The sequence below is a fragment of the Thamnophis elegans genome, chromosome 10, assembly GCF_009769535.1.
Source record: "Thamnophis elegans isolate rThaEle1 chromosome 10, rThaEle1.pri, whole genome shotgun sequence".
Lineage (NCBI taxonomy): Eukaryota > Metazoa > Chordata > Lepidosauria > Squamata > Colubridae > Thamnophis > Thamnophis elegans.
In genome coordinates, this window is record NC_045550.1 from 52,445,136 (window position 1) to 52,461,313 (window position 16,178).

A 16,178-nucleotide genomic window follows, 5' to 3' on the forward strand; every position below is an offset into this window, starting at 1 on the left:
AAATTTCCTCTTATCAAACCAATACATGTGTATACATTGTTATCATTATCAATTATTTATCTAACTTTATCCATTATCACTACATTTTTAACATAATGCTCTATTTTTTTCTTTTTCATATCTTGATTATATTTGCAAGTGTGGCCACCATGTTAGGTCTACCCCTTGATTCTGCCATTCCTGTTTCAGTTCCCCTTCTCATTTAAAGTATCTTTAGACATTACAATTTTTTTTTTCCAAATTTACCACATTTGGATGTATCAAAGCTTCCATTGTAGAAATCCAGACTGGTATTTTCATGTAATTTTTTTGCTTTAACTTTTTCCCATATTAGGAGTAGAACATTCGTTGCATACTTTAATTCCAGACAATAAAACGTTAGAAAGGGTCTAGAGGTATTTTACAAGAAGAGTAGTCAATTCCTCTGCTTGCAAAAAAAATCCTTATACCACCAGGCTTGAAATTTTATGCCTGGATAACCATCTACATTCTGACCTAAGCTTAGGACACAAAATTATCTGCCATAACGTCCTACCTGTTAGCGACTACTTTAACTTCAGCCGCAATAACACAAGGGCTATCAATAGATACAAACTAAATGTAATCCGTTCTAATCTTGATTGCAGGAAATACGACCACAGCAATATAGTAGTAAATGTCTGGAACACTGATCCTGTTGTTAGTTCCTCTAACCCCCATACCTTTTACCTTAAGCTGTCTACTGTGGACCTTATACATTTCTTAAGAGGCCCCTAAGGAGGCATGCATAAGAACACCAAGCGTGACTACCATCCAGTGGTGGATTTCAAAAATCGTTCGAACCTACTCTATGGGTGTGGCCTCCTTTGTGGAGTGGCTTGCCACCCATGTGACCGGATATGAAGATGCCGACAACACTTGTCAGAACCACCTTAAATTACCTCACACAAAACACTGGTATGCATAAGAATATGATGTAAACTTGTTTTTAAAAGGCATCTTTGGTTTGCGTTAAAACAACTTCAACACACGCAATGTTCTGATTGCACCACAAATGCAGTAGTCATCCTTACCTTTCACAGAGGCACTGAGTTTTATAAATATGAGCATGATAGTGTAGAATAATCATATCCAAGGACCAGTGGTGGGTTTCAAAAAAATTTGGAACCTCTTCTGTAGGTGTGGCCTGCTTTCCGGGTCCACTGGTGGAACCTCTTCTAACCGGTTCGGTAGATTTGACGAACCGGTTCTACCGAATAGGTGCGAACTGGTAGGAACCCACCTCTGCTACCGTCCCTGTCCCACTGTCCCCATTTATGTACTCATTTTAGGTGTTTATGGCTATGTTTTGCTTATTTATATTCCGTTATTTGTGCCATTTTTTTCATGTGTTTTTCCTACTTATTTCCTTGTACTTGTTGACAAATATAAAGAAAAAAGAAAGAAAGAAGAAGAAAGAAAAGAAAGAAAGAAAGAAAGAAAGAAAGAAAGTCAGTTAGTCAGTCAGTCTTTGGAAGTATCTATGTATTTCATTTTTATCATACCACAGAAAGGCATGCCACCCCAGACCATGTCCCTCCAACAGTAACATCTTCTATTTCTAAGATTTATTCATTCTTCTATCCAAATTAGTGTTGAGGCCTGATAACAGAGCTCCCAATCCCACAAACCAAAGCCCCCATTGTGTTTACATTTTCAGTCTTATTCTCACTCTTTTTCCTTGCCAAACATATTTCAAAATGAGTGCATTTAGTTCATCAAAATATATTTTCTCATGTTTTCTTTTTAGAAAAGAATGTACCTTTTTCTCATTTTAGCATCTTCTCCATCCTATTGTTGTGGCCTGCCGGCGGCCAGTGGAGCTGGCAGCAGAGTCGGACAGTGAGGAGGTTGGGGAGGAACATGGGCCAGTCCTGGGGGCTGAGGAAAGCTCAGAGGAGGGCTCTGCGTCAGAGGCAGAGAGGGAGCTAGACAGCAGTGAGGCAGAGGAACAGCTGGAGCCTGTTCCCAGTGTGCACATGCGCAGAACTGCCAGAAGACAAGAACAACTAAGAAAGCAGGGTCAACTTGGTAGTAAAGCCACACCTTGGAAGTGATTTCCGCACTGTTTTGTGGTGGTTCTCCTCTTACCTCTCGGATAGGTCGCAGTCGGTGTTAGTTGGAGGGCAGAGATCGACCCCTAGGCCCCTAACATATGGGGTGCCGCAGGGTTCGGTCTTGTCCCCCCTACTTTTTAACATCTACATGAAACCGCTGGGCGAGATCATTCGGTGGCACGGGATAAAATACCACCAGTATGCGGACGATACTCAATTGTATCTGTCCGCCCCGTGCCAACTCAATGAAGCGGTGGACGTGATGAACCAGGGCCTTGAAGCTGTTAGGGACTGGATGAGGGCTAACAAGCTTGTGCTCAACCCAGATAAGACCGAGTGGCTGTTGTGTTTCCCTCCCACTAATTCGGCAAGTATTCCATCTCTCAGGCTGGGGGGTCAAATATTACGCCCCTCAGACAGGGTCCGCAACTTGGGAGTCCTCCTGGACCCACAGCTGACCTTTGAACACCATCTGTCAGCTGTGACCAGGGGGCATTTGCCCAGGTTCGCCTGGTGCACCAGTTGCGCCCCTACCTGAACCGGGAGGCTCTCACAACAGTCACTCGTGCCCTTGTGACCTCTAGGCTGGAGTACTGCAATGTGCTCTACATGGGGCTGCCCTTGAAGAGTATTCGGCGACTTCAGCTAGTCCAGAATGAGGCCGCGCGAGTGATTGTGAGTGCACCTCGCTTCACCCACATAACACCTATCCTCCGCGAGCTGCACTGGCTTCCGGTCGATCTCCAGGTGTGCTTCAAGGTGCTACTTGTCACCTACAAAGCCCTTCATGGTATTGGATCTGGGTACTTGAGAGATCGCCTACTGCCAATTACCTCCACTAGGCCAATAAGATCCCATAGATTAGGCCTCCTCCGAGTCCCATCTGCCGGTCAATGTCGACTGGCAACTACGCGGAGGAGAGCCTTCTCGGTGGCAGCTCCGACCCTATGGAACGATCTCCCCATGGAGATTCGTACCCTCACCACCCTCCAGACCTTCCGCACAGCCCTTAAAAACTGGCTATCCCGTCAGGCCTGGGATTAAAGACTGTAACCCACCCGAATAGTATGAATGTTGTGCTTTTAATGATGTATTGTCTTGTGTCAATTGTTTGTTTCCCTCCCTTTCGAGTTGTAAGCCGCCCTGAGTCCCCCCAGGGAAAAGTGCGGCATATAAATAAATTACTCTAAACTCTCTAATTTCCTCCCATAGAAAACAAAAGAGGATGAACAGGGAGTGGGGCTTTTGCAGGAAACAATTCATTCCTTCAGTCATTTCAAGAGTGGAAAGTTCTGTTTATGACTATAAGAGACTCTGTGCCAAGTGTTGCCTTGCCCTGCATTTGGAAACTAGTTATCTGGCAACTCTCCGAGCAAGATAAGGTTCATATTGATAAATATTCTTCTGAAATACTGTTTGCCAAGACTTGCTGACTGTGAATGAAAGGAATTCACAGTCGTGTAAATAAAAGAGGTTTTGCCGGGACCAAGACTCTGCTTCATGCTTTTTAAGGAATCCTGGGTCAGAACACCTATGTCTCTCTGAATGGAAGGAAACAAAAGTTGCAGCTCTTACATTGTCTAGGCTCGTATCCTCCATTCTTACCTTCCTTTGGAAGTCATGAATGATTCATTTTCGTTTCAGCTTCCCTTGCTTTCTCTCACTTGTTATCCTATCTTTGGGACGCATTTCTTCCTGCAACTGTCTTGACCATTTTTCACGGTCCAGAATTTCTTTGGGGAATAAGTTCTTTTCATCGAATGCAGCTTTCAGAGCTATCAGACCAAATGAAACAAAGTCCTTATTTCAACAAATATGTACTTTAATAAATATAAATGCACAAATAAATATGCAATAAATATGTTAGCGAGAAATCTTATTTTCCAATTGGCCATTTATCTATCCTACATAACTATTAATTTTTCAACATTTTTTGCTTTATTTTGCCAAGCCTGTGACTGACTGAAGAAGGTAATGGTGATGCAGTTGTTAGAATGCAGTATTGCAGGTTAATTCTGCTGACTGCAGACTGCCAGCAGTTTTTCAGTTCAAGTCTGGTCAAGTCTCAAGGATGACTCAGGCCTCCATCCTTCTTAGATTGGTAAAATGAGGACCCAAGTTGTTAGGGACAATATGCTGACTCTGTAAACCACTTACAGAGGGCTAAAAGCAATGTGAAGCAGTATATAAGTCTGTGTGGTGGCTAATTATGGCAGCTGATCACAAAGCATCTCACAGTGGCTTACTAAAGTCTATAACTGGGACACCTTATTTCAAAATGCATTTTAAACCAGCAGTAGGAAACATTGACTCCCATAAACAATAATATACCATATAAAAAATAAAGAAGAGGGGGTCAACCTATTTACCAAAACACTCAAAGACAAGAGCCGAGGTGGCGCAGTGGTTAGAGTGCAGTACTGCAGCCACTTCAGCTGACTGTTAGCTGCAGTTCAGTGGTTCAAATCTCAACGGCTCAGGGTTGACTCAGCCTTCCATCCTTCCGAGGTGGGTAAAATGAGGACCCAGACTGTGGGAACAATATGCTGACTCTGTAAACCGCTCAGAGAGGGCTGAAAGCCCTATGAAGCGGTATATAAGTCTAACTGCTATTGCTAAAACAAGAAACAATGGATGGAAACTAATCAAAAAGAGATCCAAACTAGAACTAAGGAGAAATTTCTTGACCGTGTGAACAAACACCAGTGGAACAGCTCCCCTTCAGAGGTTGTGGGTGTTTCATCACTAGAGGTTTTTTAAGAAGACACTGGGCAGCAATCTATCTGAAATGGTATAGGATTTCCTGCTTGAGCAGGGGACTGGACTATAAGACCCTAACGGTTCCTTTCAACTTTATGCCCCAGGTCCTCTGAATCTTGGTAATATCACTGTATTGGTTTTGTGGCAAATCCATGAGAAACCTTGGGAAATAATACTTATGTCAATCAACTTAACCCAACGTATATGTTGAGTTCTTATATAGTGTAACAATCTCAGACCAGAAAGTCAAAATTCAAGTCAAATCTTGACTGTGTGACATTAGGAAATCACAGCATTTTTTCTTTTCCCTACCTTGTGGTTGATTTAGCTTGTACATTTCCAAGGGGAATTGGTGAAAGAAAGAAACACATAACAATACAACTATGTCAGCAAGATCTGTCAAATATTGTATCTTTTTATTTTTTTTTATTTTTACCGTTATATTAAATTAGTTACCCTTCTGTGCAAAATAATGCTTGCAAATTTCTCAAACCAAAGAGTTAACACTAAAGCTTACCTCATTTGGCTTTTCTCCATTGTCTAAAAATAGGATTTTTTTTTCAAGGATTAATGGGAGAATTCTGAAGTGCTTCATATAAATTTAAGAATAGCATTTTATCGAAAGCTCCAGGGAAACAGGAGAAATTCAACTGTCTGGCAAGATTAATAACAGTCTGGAAAATCAGTATTTTGCCAACTGAGATCATATGCCTAGCTACAGTAATCAAGAAGCTGTTTAGAAATTGATCTGACTTCCAAAAAGTTATTTTTTAATTTGAAAAATTTGTTTTTGGAGCTGAGCAGAATCTTTTTCTTGGTTTATGCTGAATCATCAACTTAACTCCAGTTTCACTCTTTTTGTTTTTCAGTTACTTTCCATTTAATTCCCAGTTGCCTCTTAATACGCAGCTTGAAGAGGCAACAGCTTGTTTTCTTCTACCATCAAAAGTGGTGATATTGATATGTGAAAGTAGTCTTATTGCTAATCCTATTCCATTCACATTGGCAATCTATGAATGATCTCAGATCTTGGCAAGAATGCTGCCTTTTTGATAAAGGTTCTCTATTCTGATATTTGATGTGGCTATTTTTGGCTCAAGTATCCTCCAAAGACACTATTTGGACAGCAAAGGAAAAATTACAAATCATATTGCATTTGTACAGTCCCAAACAATACTTCTTTTATCTGATTAAACCCTCTCTTCATTTGTTGAAAGATATCAAGGTGAATGTTAGCAAATAAACATGTCTTCATCAATTATGGAATGCTGGAAATGAAAAAACATTATGGAATGGTTTAGAACAAGGCAGGCAGTGAGGGAGAAATCTGTTCACATCACTTCTGAAACTCCCAAAGTCACATATTAATCACTATGTTTGCAAAACCACCCTAAGACTCATCCTTCCCTCTTCTTTCCATGGTAACTGATGTAGAGGGAAGAGAAAAGAACTTAAATCAGATCCTTTGGCATCAACCATTCTAGAAGACTATTAGACCAGTTATCTTGATTCCAGCTCTTATGGGAGACCAATGAACACATGCCAAAACAATCTCCACCCAGCTCCTTCAAAGCCACTATCCCGCCTGATAGTGGTTAAAGGACCACATTCTCCAAGCATCCATCCACAAACTTTCCTTATCATCCTTTGGGACCCTAATTCACCGACAAACCCTCTATAGCAGTGGCCTCCAACCTGGGACATGTTTTGTGCAAGACAATCTTTCCATGGACCTTGGGGCGGAGGAAGAATGTGCAACCTAGATCCTATGCATGCGCAGTTTCTCTCAGCTGCTGTTCGCCTCCAGTTTATGACCCTAACAGGCCACAAAGAGTCCATAGCCTGGGATTGGGGTCCCCCTGTTCTATAGCTAAAGAAAAAAAAAAATAAATACTCACTTTCAATAAGGCTGCCAATTTCTATCCAGGGGAAAGCAAGATGTAAATGTAATAAAAATAAATTACATGGAGGGTAGCAACACCAAATGGAAAGGATAAAGCCAGCGAGCATTAGCCCAATCTTCTTCTAATGTAGTTTAAATGTGCAGAGTTTAATATCCATTAGAGTTTTCAAAAATGCCTGAGCTGTCTGACTTTGGTACATGCCAAACATCATTTACAACTTTGGATCACAGATTTTCTGAGTCTCCCAGCTTTCTTAATTCCTGAAAGGGCTCCCACAGGCCAGACAATAAATCCAAGACCTCCTCATTACCTTCCTCTCTTCTTAAAAGAGATAAGCTAGGGTATTAATTTTGCCTCTTGCCTGTGAGACTCAGTGTAATGAGAATATAATGAATATCTACTTACTTGCTGAAAAAGTAGGTAGTTTTAAATCTTTAGAAGACTTCTCTGCTAACTTCTCTCCAGAGTATTTGTCAGGGTGCAAAAATAATTTGAGCTCATTCGTATCTGTTATCTCCTTCAGGGCTTCAATCTTCAGTGACCTAAATACAACTGGTCCGGAACCAAAAGATCATTCCAAAAGCAAATTTCAGGTGGAGTAAAATCATCTAATCACATTAAAGCCATTTGTGTGGCTAAAAATGTTCAGCCATAAGTTAAATAAAAGACTTCGAACACCAATCCTCAGACCAATTGCTCTAGAAACACCCCCTAATTTTAATTAAATGGCAATTTTTCCAAGAAAGCTGTATAAAACCCACATCTTTGGCCTGAAGTCCAATTTGACACAAAATTTGCTTCTGACACATCCAGTCCCCTTCCACTCAGAGCGTCCACATTCTTAGCTAACTCAAGGCCAGACATTGTGTCCATAAACATCTTCCCTGTGTCCCTCAGAACCTCTTGTGACTATGTCAATCATACACAAGCTTGCATGGTAGGGTTTCTCCCCAAGGTAGAAAGCACACAAAAAATCAACAATTATCCCTAAAATAGGTTTAAAGTGACATTTTACATAAGAAGAAGAGAAGAGAAAAAAAGAGAAACAGCTACATTAGAGAAGAAAAAGTATTGAAATCCCAATCCCATTCTATCTGTTTTCTGACTCTGTTCATTGCATGTCATCATTTCACTCATTGCAATCCTCAAAAATTGGGTGCCTAGGTCACAAATTTAGAGCCATTAATAGGGGTGGCCATGATGAATTATGGTAGGACTTTACTAAAACAAAGCAGCAAGAATCCAAATCTGGGCCTTTGAAGGTCCTAGCCTGATTTATCAAGCACGATAATTCTGAAGGTTTGAACCTCCTATTGCTTCTCCAATATTTTCCACAGTTTGCTCTATGAACTTTCTTTTAGCTATAGACTAGATGTATTCCCCCAAATTAAGGGTCGGCAACTTTAAGCACTCAAAGAGCCATAAAAGTCTTAATTGGAAGCCCCCTCCCATACAATTCTGGAGCTGACCGGAAGTCCGGTTCCCCCTCCATAGAGTCTCCTCCTAGCACAGCATCCTTATTCCTCTACCTGTCCTAACTGAAAGCTCTATCAATTGTGGAGCCGACCAATGACAGGGAGCTACAGCAGAAGGATGAAAGAGCCATATGCAGCTTCAGAGCTGCGGGTTGCTGACCCCTGTCCCAAATCAATGAAGACAGCACAGTACATCTACAATGGTAAGGTATATACAGTATATGAAACTACATAATAATACTTACATGTTCTTAACAATGAATGTAGCATACCTGTTGGTTTTATTCCAGTCATTCTAGTGCTGAGACTGTATTTCTTTCCTTTTTCATTTTGTCTCTCTTGGAATTTCTTCCCCAGTATTGTGTTCTCCCATATATTATTTTCCCTAGATGGATAGAAATAGGAAACAACATGAAGTATTTTTGATATGATCTTGCTTTGTTTCAATTGCTCTTTTTTGTACAAAGGAGTAAGAGTTTGGAAGATGTGCCTACTATTGACAGTTAACAAGACAAGATAGCAGAATGATTGGACCACAGGGCAAAAGAAAACTTTGCTCTGAAATGAACCTTGCTATCCATTCTCCTTGGTTGGCTCAATATAGCTGAATGAATCAAATGAGTGTCCCAAGCGAAACGGCAAAATAAACTGTTCCATGGTGCCAACTCTGAGATGTTTATAATAGTCCATCAGAGGCCTTCAATGAGAAGTTGAATTTGGAATGGGCCACCTTTCATTTCAAAGTCAAATGCAAGGTAGGAAAAATCAAAGAATTTTCAAGAGAGATTCATAAAAGAGTTTGCTATTTTATTTATGTGTATACAAACACGCGCAAGAAAAGCCTAGCCATAAATAGAAAATGTATTTGAAAGTTAAACAAACATTCATTTCTATGGTATTGGTTTTTTTTCCTGGATAAATGTGCAAAAAGTTGTAATAATGTAAGTTAATACATCTTTTGTTATTGTGCCTCAAGGCAATTTTTATTTGGAAGATTGCGTGAGTTTATTTCTGTTTGTTTTAAAAACAGTTCTTTTGTTTAAAATCCACACATCACAGTAACTGAGCAAAAAAACCCATTTATTTCCATCTTACAAGGACTCAGCCATTGAAAATACTCAAGGAATAACGTTCTGTTATTTGAAATACAAGAGATGACTTTTTCTTATTCATTTGTCAAATGGTTTTGGGCAACCTTCAATCACAGCAAAAGAACAAAATAAAAAAACTGAACTGGATGTTTTGCAGATCAGTTTCCAATCAGTTAAAAGTAGAGTAAATTATACAATAGAAGAACAGGGTGTCTGTTTTTTAATGAAAGGGTATATCTGGAGGGACAGGGTGGAGGGCACGGTTTTTAACCTTATTGCCAACTTGCTGCATTGCTGTTCCAAATAGCTCCCCAAGTGAATTATCTGCCTGTTGAATTTGAAACACACGTTTGCCCTTTGAACACATTTTTTCAGAACCCAGAAAGATGAAAAATCATAAAAAGGGCCAATTAAAATAAAGAAAAAAAATTGGGGGGAAGATTAATCACTGTCCCATATTTTCTCATCTCATTGTATCCTGGAAGCCTAAACAGTGGTTTATCCTATCAATAAAAGAGCTGTTAGTCTGGTTGATTATGATGTGTAGTTTTGTTAGGAATTACAATTTTCATATGATTACACTAAGGATATTCTTTTTAAAAGGAATTGGTTCTCAAAATCTCTCCGTGTTCAGCTTCAAGATAAAACAGTTGCTTGATTGCATGCATGAAGGAGTCTACTCCCATTGCAACACAAGAAGCCCTGTTCCACAACGTATTTCAGTGGGTTGACGTGAATACAAATCTATTGTGAGACCATGTGAGTTAAATGAATTAATGAGTTAATCATTAATCTATCTTGAGAGCTAGTTTGTGGTAGTGGTTAAGAAACCAGCAGACCGTATTCCACTCTGGCTCAGACCAAGACATATTGTAGTGCAAAAAGTAGGAGAAAAGGGAATATTAGGTATGTTAGTCACCTTGAGTTATTTACCAAAAAATTAAAAGTGGGATTAAATACATATGTACACACGCGCACGCGGCACACACCACACACACACCAAAAACTGACAAATTTTCAGTCACTTAATTCTCATCGAATTGAATTATGTCTCAAAACTCTCAGGGATGAACAGCAGAGGTGGGTTGCTCTCGGTTTTGGGCGAACCAGTAATAGCAGCAGCAGGAGGCTCCGCCCACCCACCTGGACACTTCTGCACATGTGCAGAAGCATTAAGCACGCCCGAGCGAACCAGTAGTAAAAAAAATGGAACCCACCATTGATAAACAGGTTAAATTAACTTCATCCAAAAAGTTGTGTTGGTGGGACACAAACTAGATTAGTGCTATTGTTTTGGCATTCCTAATCTTGCAGGAAGAAAAACTGAAGGGAAAGAATGGTTCAGAAACTTATTTACAGACGTCAGTGTCAGGGCCTGGCCTGTACAATGTACTATATTGATTAACTACAGTGACCAAGCCATGTCTTCTGTCTTTTAGACCAATGGAGAAAGAGCAAATGATGTTTTGAAGCCTTGCCAGTTCTTTTCTGGTGCAAGAGCTCATGGGAAAAGCTCCTGAATTGGTAGCTGATTGGGTTTAGCATGTTGTGTAGTAATTTGCCTCACAGACTACTTTTAAATGTACACCTAAATAAATTGAATAAATACACCATTTTTTTTTTAGCTTAGAACAAAATCTGTATCAGAATCTGCATAATTTGAAATAGAAAGTTACATAGTTAGATAGTTAAAATGCTAGATTAGGAATTGGGGGCTCAGGTTCAAGTCTAACCTCATTTCTGGATGACTTTGAGTCAGTTCAAGATTGTCTAACTATCTATGCGTGTTTGTGTGCGCGTGCATGCATGCTTGTGTGTGTGTGTGTGTGTGTGTATTCCCTTTAATATTCCCATGTTATGACATTTCGTAAGTCCCAGTTAATCAATACCAAAAGCTGGCTTGCATTTTCACTTCAATTTACAATATTTAATCCCCTCTTAGTGTCCAATTTCTAAAATTATAAATTTGCTCATCTTTGTTATGAACCAAGACAGCCAATTTATCTCTGGTTCCCATGAGAAGCTATTTGTTTTTCAAAATTAATTCCAAAATCTCTTATTAAAAGCCAATGCTCAATAGTTATCTGGACTCTAAATCCAGATAAAATTTTTAGATCAAAATCTTAATTAGTTTTTTGTGCTTATTTCAAATTCTTTACTGCTTTAAGTTCATAAGTTTGTAATTATTTCTTGTTGTGGTTCAGAGTTGAAGTTAAACTCACTTGGCAACTTTTCAAACTTGTCATTCTAAAGGTTTCTAGTAGTTTTAAGATGGTTAATAGGCAATTTCTAAATTTGAAAGTGAGTGTCCTTTAAAAGGACCACCATGGTTGTTAGCAAGATGGCTGATTTTGTTGTCTCCTAGGCTGAAACTGAGTGAAGGCTCCTGTTCTGTGTTTCTCTTATGAGGAGTAGTCTTCCAGACCAACATGTGGGTGATCTCCTATCTTCTGCTTATAGTATTTGGAGAGGTTCTAAAGAAATGGATTGCTCACTGGTTCTTTAGTAATTGTCAACTCCACTTTTATGAAGACAACTTCAACTTGTTAGGCCTCCCTCAAAAGTAAAATAAAAAATAAAAATACCACTGTTTACAAAGAAGAAACATCAATCATCGTTCATGACATTTGGTAGCAGTAAAGTTGGCATTGGAGCACTGCTCCCTTGTGCAAGCTGAATTTATTCTGCATGAATAATGAACTGTCATAAAACCCTGTGGGTAATGCAGTGTATTTTCATAGCACGGGCAACCATTATGGAAAACTGGACTTGTGTTTTGAGGGAACTAACCTAGTGAATGATTATGTTCCAACACTTTTGTAATCAGAAGGGTAGATTGAGTTGGTGGCCCACAATTATTGATCTAGAGTGGAGCTTGGGGCTCCACTCCTAAAGAATTGATAGAACCAGGATGAAAGCTAAATGTGGTTGCATTGCATTCACACTTAAACTTCTTGGAAATTAAATATAGTTTGAAAAATTGTGTTCCAGCTGTGTATGTAATAAATTTGCCCTTTTGAATACCACCTTGGAGACTGCCTTTGAGAAGCTGAATTAAACTCCTTTGGACCCTCTGTTTTGCACAACTCCCACCTCATATGTCCCATACTTCATTTAAATATTGATCAGCGATGTCTGAAGGAGCCATCTTTCTACATCTCCTGGATGTAGACCTCCTCTGCACTAATGAATAGCTGATTATTCAGGTTTCCTAACTGTGTAGGGAATTCTATTTACATCCATGCAAATACAAATAGGAACATGTTTTTCATAAAAGCAAGAATGATGAAGCCATCATATGTCATTAAGATCAGTTTTCCATTCATGCTGTTAGCTATCTTGTGTGCACATCTGCATGCAATTTATATTTGTTTACTTGGAAAACAGAAAAATGAAAGCCACTAGTCTCATAATTGTGCCCAGTAGCAATATAATTTGCAGCATGATATACAGAGGTCTTGGAAATGACTTAGTACATTAAAAGAGCAGATGCCAGGGCTTAAATCTCAGACTTTCTGGCTTCAAAGCAAATTATTACTTAGAGATGGTTTTCCCTCTTTAAAAAACAGAGTTCAATTATGAGTCTTCCATCTGGTTCCAAATGGATAGGATTCAAGCACATTTGTCACTACTACAGATTCATTAGAGGTGTAGAGGTATAGTTTCATTTAGTCTATAAATTCCATTTAGTCTATAAGTTCCAGAACCTAGATTTTCCATTTTAGACAAGACAGCTGAGCTTTCTCTCCTTTGCATTTTAGAACCTCTCTTCAAGTTCTAGCTCCGGTAATAACCATTAGTGAAATTGATGGACACAAAAATCTTCAAATTCAGTTTGAGTATGGCTACTTATAGCTCTATCTTAACAAAACAATTAAATTGTTAGAACAATTTGTTAGAACAATTAATAAGTAGAGCATCTTGCCTCCAGAAGTTGTGAATGCTCCAACACTGGAAGTTTTGAAAAAGAGATTGGACAACCATTTGTCTGAAATGGTATAGGGTTTTCTGCCTGAGCAGGGGGTTGGAGTAAAAGGCCTCTAAGGTCCATTCCAACTCTGTTATTCTATTCTAAAATTAAATTATAAGCCACCTGGAGTTATTGATTTTAACAGGAGGCCACTGACATTTTGAATGAACAAACAAACAGGATATTCTCCAATCTTCATAAATTCTGGTATAGATTGGATACATATATTTATCCATTGGTGCAAATGCTTTTTTGTTTGAAACGGGTGCAGAATTCTAGAGAAATTTGTAACAGGCCACATGCCAGCACAAAAGGAAAAAAGGAAGGAAGGAAGGAAGGAAGGAAGGCTTTGTAGACTTTGTAATGAAAACTGTATTATTTTACAATTCCCAATCCAAATATTGATTCCCGTGTACTCCATCCATCTTCTTCTACCTTATCTGAATCTTCAGTCACTAAATTTAATCTGAACACATTGAAAATTGGCAAAAACTGAAAAACCCATGCACCATGGGATGATTAACCGCAGCTGAAATGTAATTTGACAGGAGTCATAACTCAATTAAATAGCCTTTGCTTTGTACACAGAAGATTCCAAATTCATTTCTTGGTATTTCCAGTTAAAATGATCAGATAGTGAAGAAGAACCTTTGCTTGAGATTCATGAATGATATTGCCAGTCAATGCAGACAATGTATGTATCCTTGGCATCTGTGTTGTTAACCCAACCATTGGATGAGATAAGGTCTACATATCAAACATGCCCTGTTTTTGGATGCATTTGGTTGGCTTCCATAGGAAATACAATGAAGCATAAACTATTTATTCTTTGATTTGACCTAGCACGTTTATTTTATATGTTTTTTAAAAAAATCTGTTCCTCCAGAGCCCTATTCAGTGGTCTTTTAATATTTTCCATTATTCCAGAGACACATGGGAGATGAATGGCATAAGTCACAATTTAAATACATACATAAACCAACCAACAAATTTCCTCTAGTTGTATTGCAGTTGCAATTTTCAAATTTCCCATTTGAATGGATAAAAGAATTCTGGGAATTACAACTTCAACAGATCTAGACATTTATGGATGGCTTCCCTTCAGCTATGAGGGGGAAAAGAAAAACCTTTGATTATTTCCCTCCATAAAATGTTGTCTGGTTCATTTTGAATTTGAAAATATCAGAATTCTAATTGTACTTTCAATCATACATGTCCAGTTGGATGGAGATGGCAATGTATCTTTTGGCAACATTTCCAGCCTTGTAACACTGCAATTGTATTTTATTATTTATTGCTGTATTTAGCTTTGCATTGGTCCAGTTCATGAAGGTTACTTGTTTGCCAAGGTTATAGCATGTTTAATAATGCAGAAGTTAAATTATGTTATAGCAAAGAAGTTAAAATGAGGAAGCAGTTAACCAGAGTTTAACGTGCTATTTTTATGTTTTCAGATTTTTACAAAGTTCCATGAATGATTTATGCATTTTTCCATATATGAACTCACTCAAAATCAAATTCTTGCACATCTAACTTCTTAGCATCAGAAATACAAAGTTATATCAGTTACTTATTCAGTGTATTTTTATATACTAGGATAAGGGGGTGGGGGGACCCATAAATTGTGTTTCTAAAACACAACACAATGAGCTGCCACAGAAACTCTACAAATACGTTAGTCCCTTTTCTCCCAAAACTGTGCTCCTCAATTTTTAACAACTTGGAGTAAAGATGCATTTGTTCAAGTGATCCATTTCTTGGTACTAGATTATTTTTGGTACTAGACTGCTATAAACAATGCAAGAGACCAGTGAATTCTTTGTTGTATTCCTTGTCAATATTTTGAGCCCTATTTTATTTTATTATTATTATTATTATTATTATTGTTGTTGTTGTTGTTGTTGTTGTTGTGTTGTTGTTGTGTTGTACAATTGTATCACAGCGGCCAGTTGTTTCGCCGGATTTGGCATTGGTTACTAGTCGGGCCCCACCCAGGGCCTAGGACGTCGTAACGTATTTTGTAATATGCGTGCAGATCCAAGCAGTGCGGCTTTTTGCATTTGACTGATGGTGATTTGTCAATTTTTAACTGTTTTAAATGTAATTCCAGTGCTTTTGGAATAGCACCCAGTGTGCCAATTACCACTGGAATTACCACTGCTGGTTTGTGCCATAGTGTCGTTGAATTTCGATTTTTAAGTCCTGGTATCTTGTGATTTTTTCATGTTCCTTCTCGGCAACCCTGCTATCACCTGTATTGCGATGTCTATGATTGTGACCTTATTTTCTCAACCAATGTGATGTCTGGTGTATTATGCGCCAGTATTTTGTCGGTTTGCATACGGAAATCCCACAAGATCTTTACCATCTGATTTTCGGTGACTTTTTCAGGCTGATGTTCCCACCAGTTTGTTATTGTTTTAATATTTTTTTGCACAAATTCCAATGGATCATTTGTGCTACTGAATTGTGCCGCAATTTATAATCAGTCTGCGCGATTTTTTTACAGCAGCTTTTTTACAGCATTATTATTGTTGTTGTTGTACAATTGTATCACAGCGGCCAGTTGTTTCGCCGGATTTGGCATTGGTTACTAGTCGGGCCCCCCCAGGGGCCTAGGACGTCGTAACGTATTTTCGTAATATGCGTGCAGATCCAAGCAGTGCGGCTTTTTGCATTTGACTGATGGTGATTTTGTCAATTTTTAACTGTTTTAAATGTAATTCCAGTGCTTTTGGAATAGCACCCAGTGTGCCAATTACCACTGGAATTACCACTGCTGGTTTGTGCCATAGTCGTTGAATTTTGATTTTTAAGTCCTGGTATTTGCAATTTTTTCATGTTCCTTCTCGGCGACCCGCTATCACCTGGTATTGCGATGTCTATGATTGTGACCTTATTTT

The 16,178-nt window shown here is 38.8% G+C and overlaps 1 protein-coding gene across 1 annotated transcript in view; it reads right to left on the reverse strand.

The window, feature by feature from the left end:
• Window positions 1-3,704: 3,704 nt before the first annotated feature.
• Window positions 3,705-16,178, reverse strand: part of WDR49 (WD repeat domain 49) — a 127,837-nt gene continuing 115,363 nt past the window's right edge. Inside the window, 3 exon segments of the mRNA XM_032224895.1 lie at window positions 3,705-3,850; window positions 7,145-7,291; window positions 8,487-8,599. Coding sequence (XP_032080786.1) covers window positions 3,705-3,850; window positions 7,145-7,291; window positions 8,487-8,599 — 406 coding nt within the window.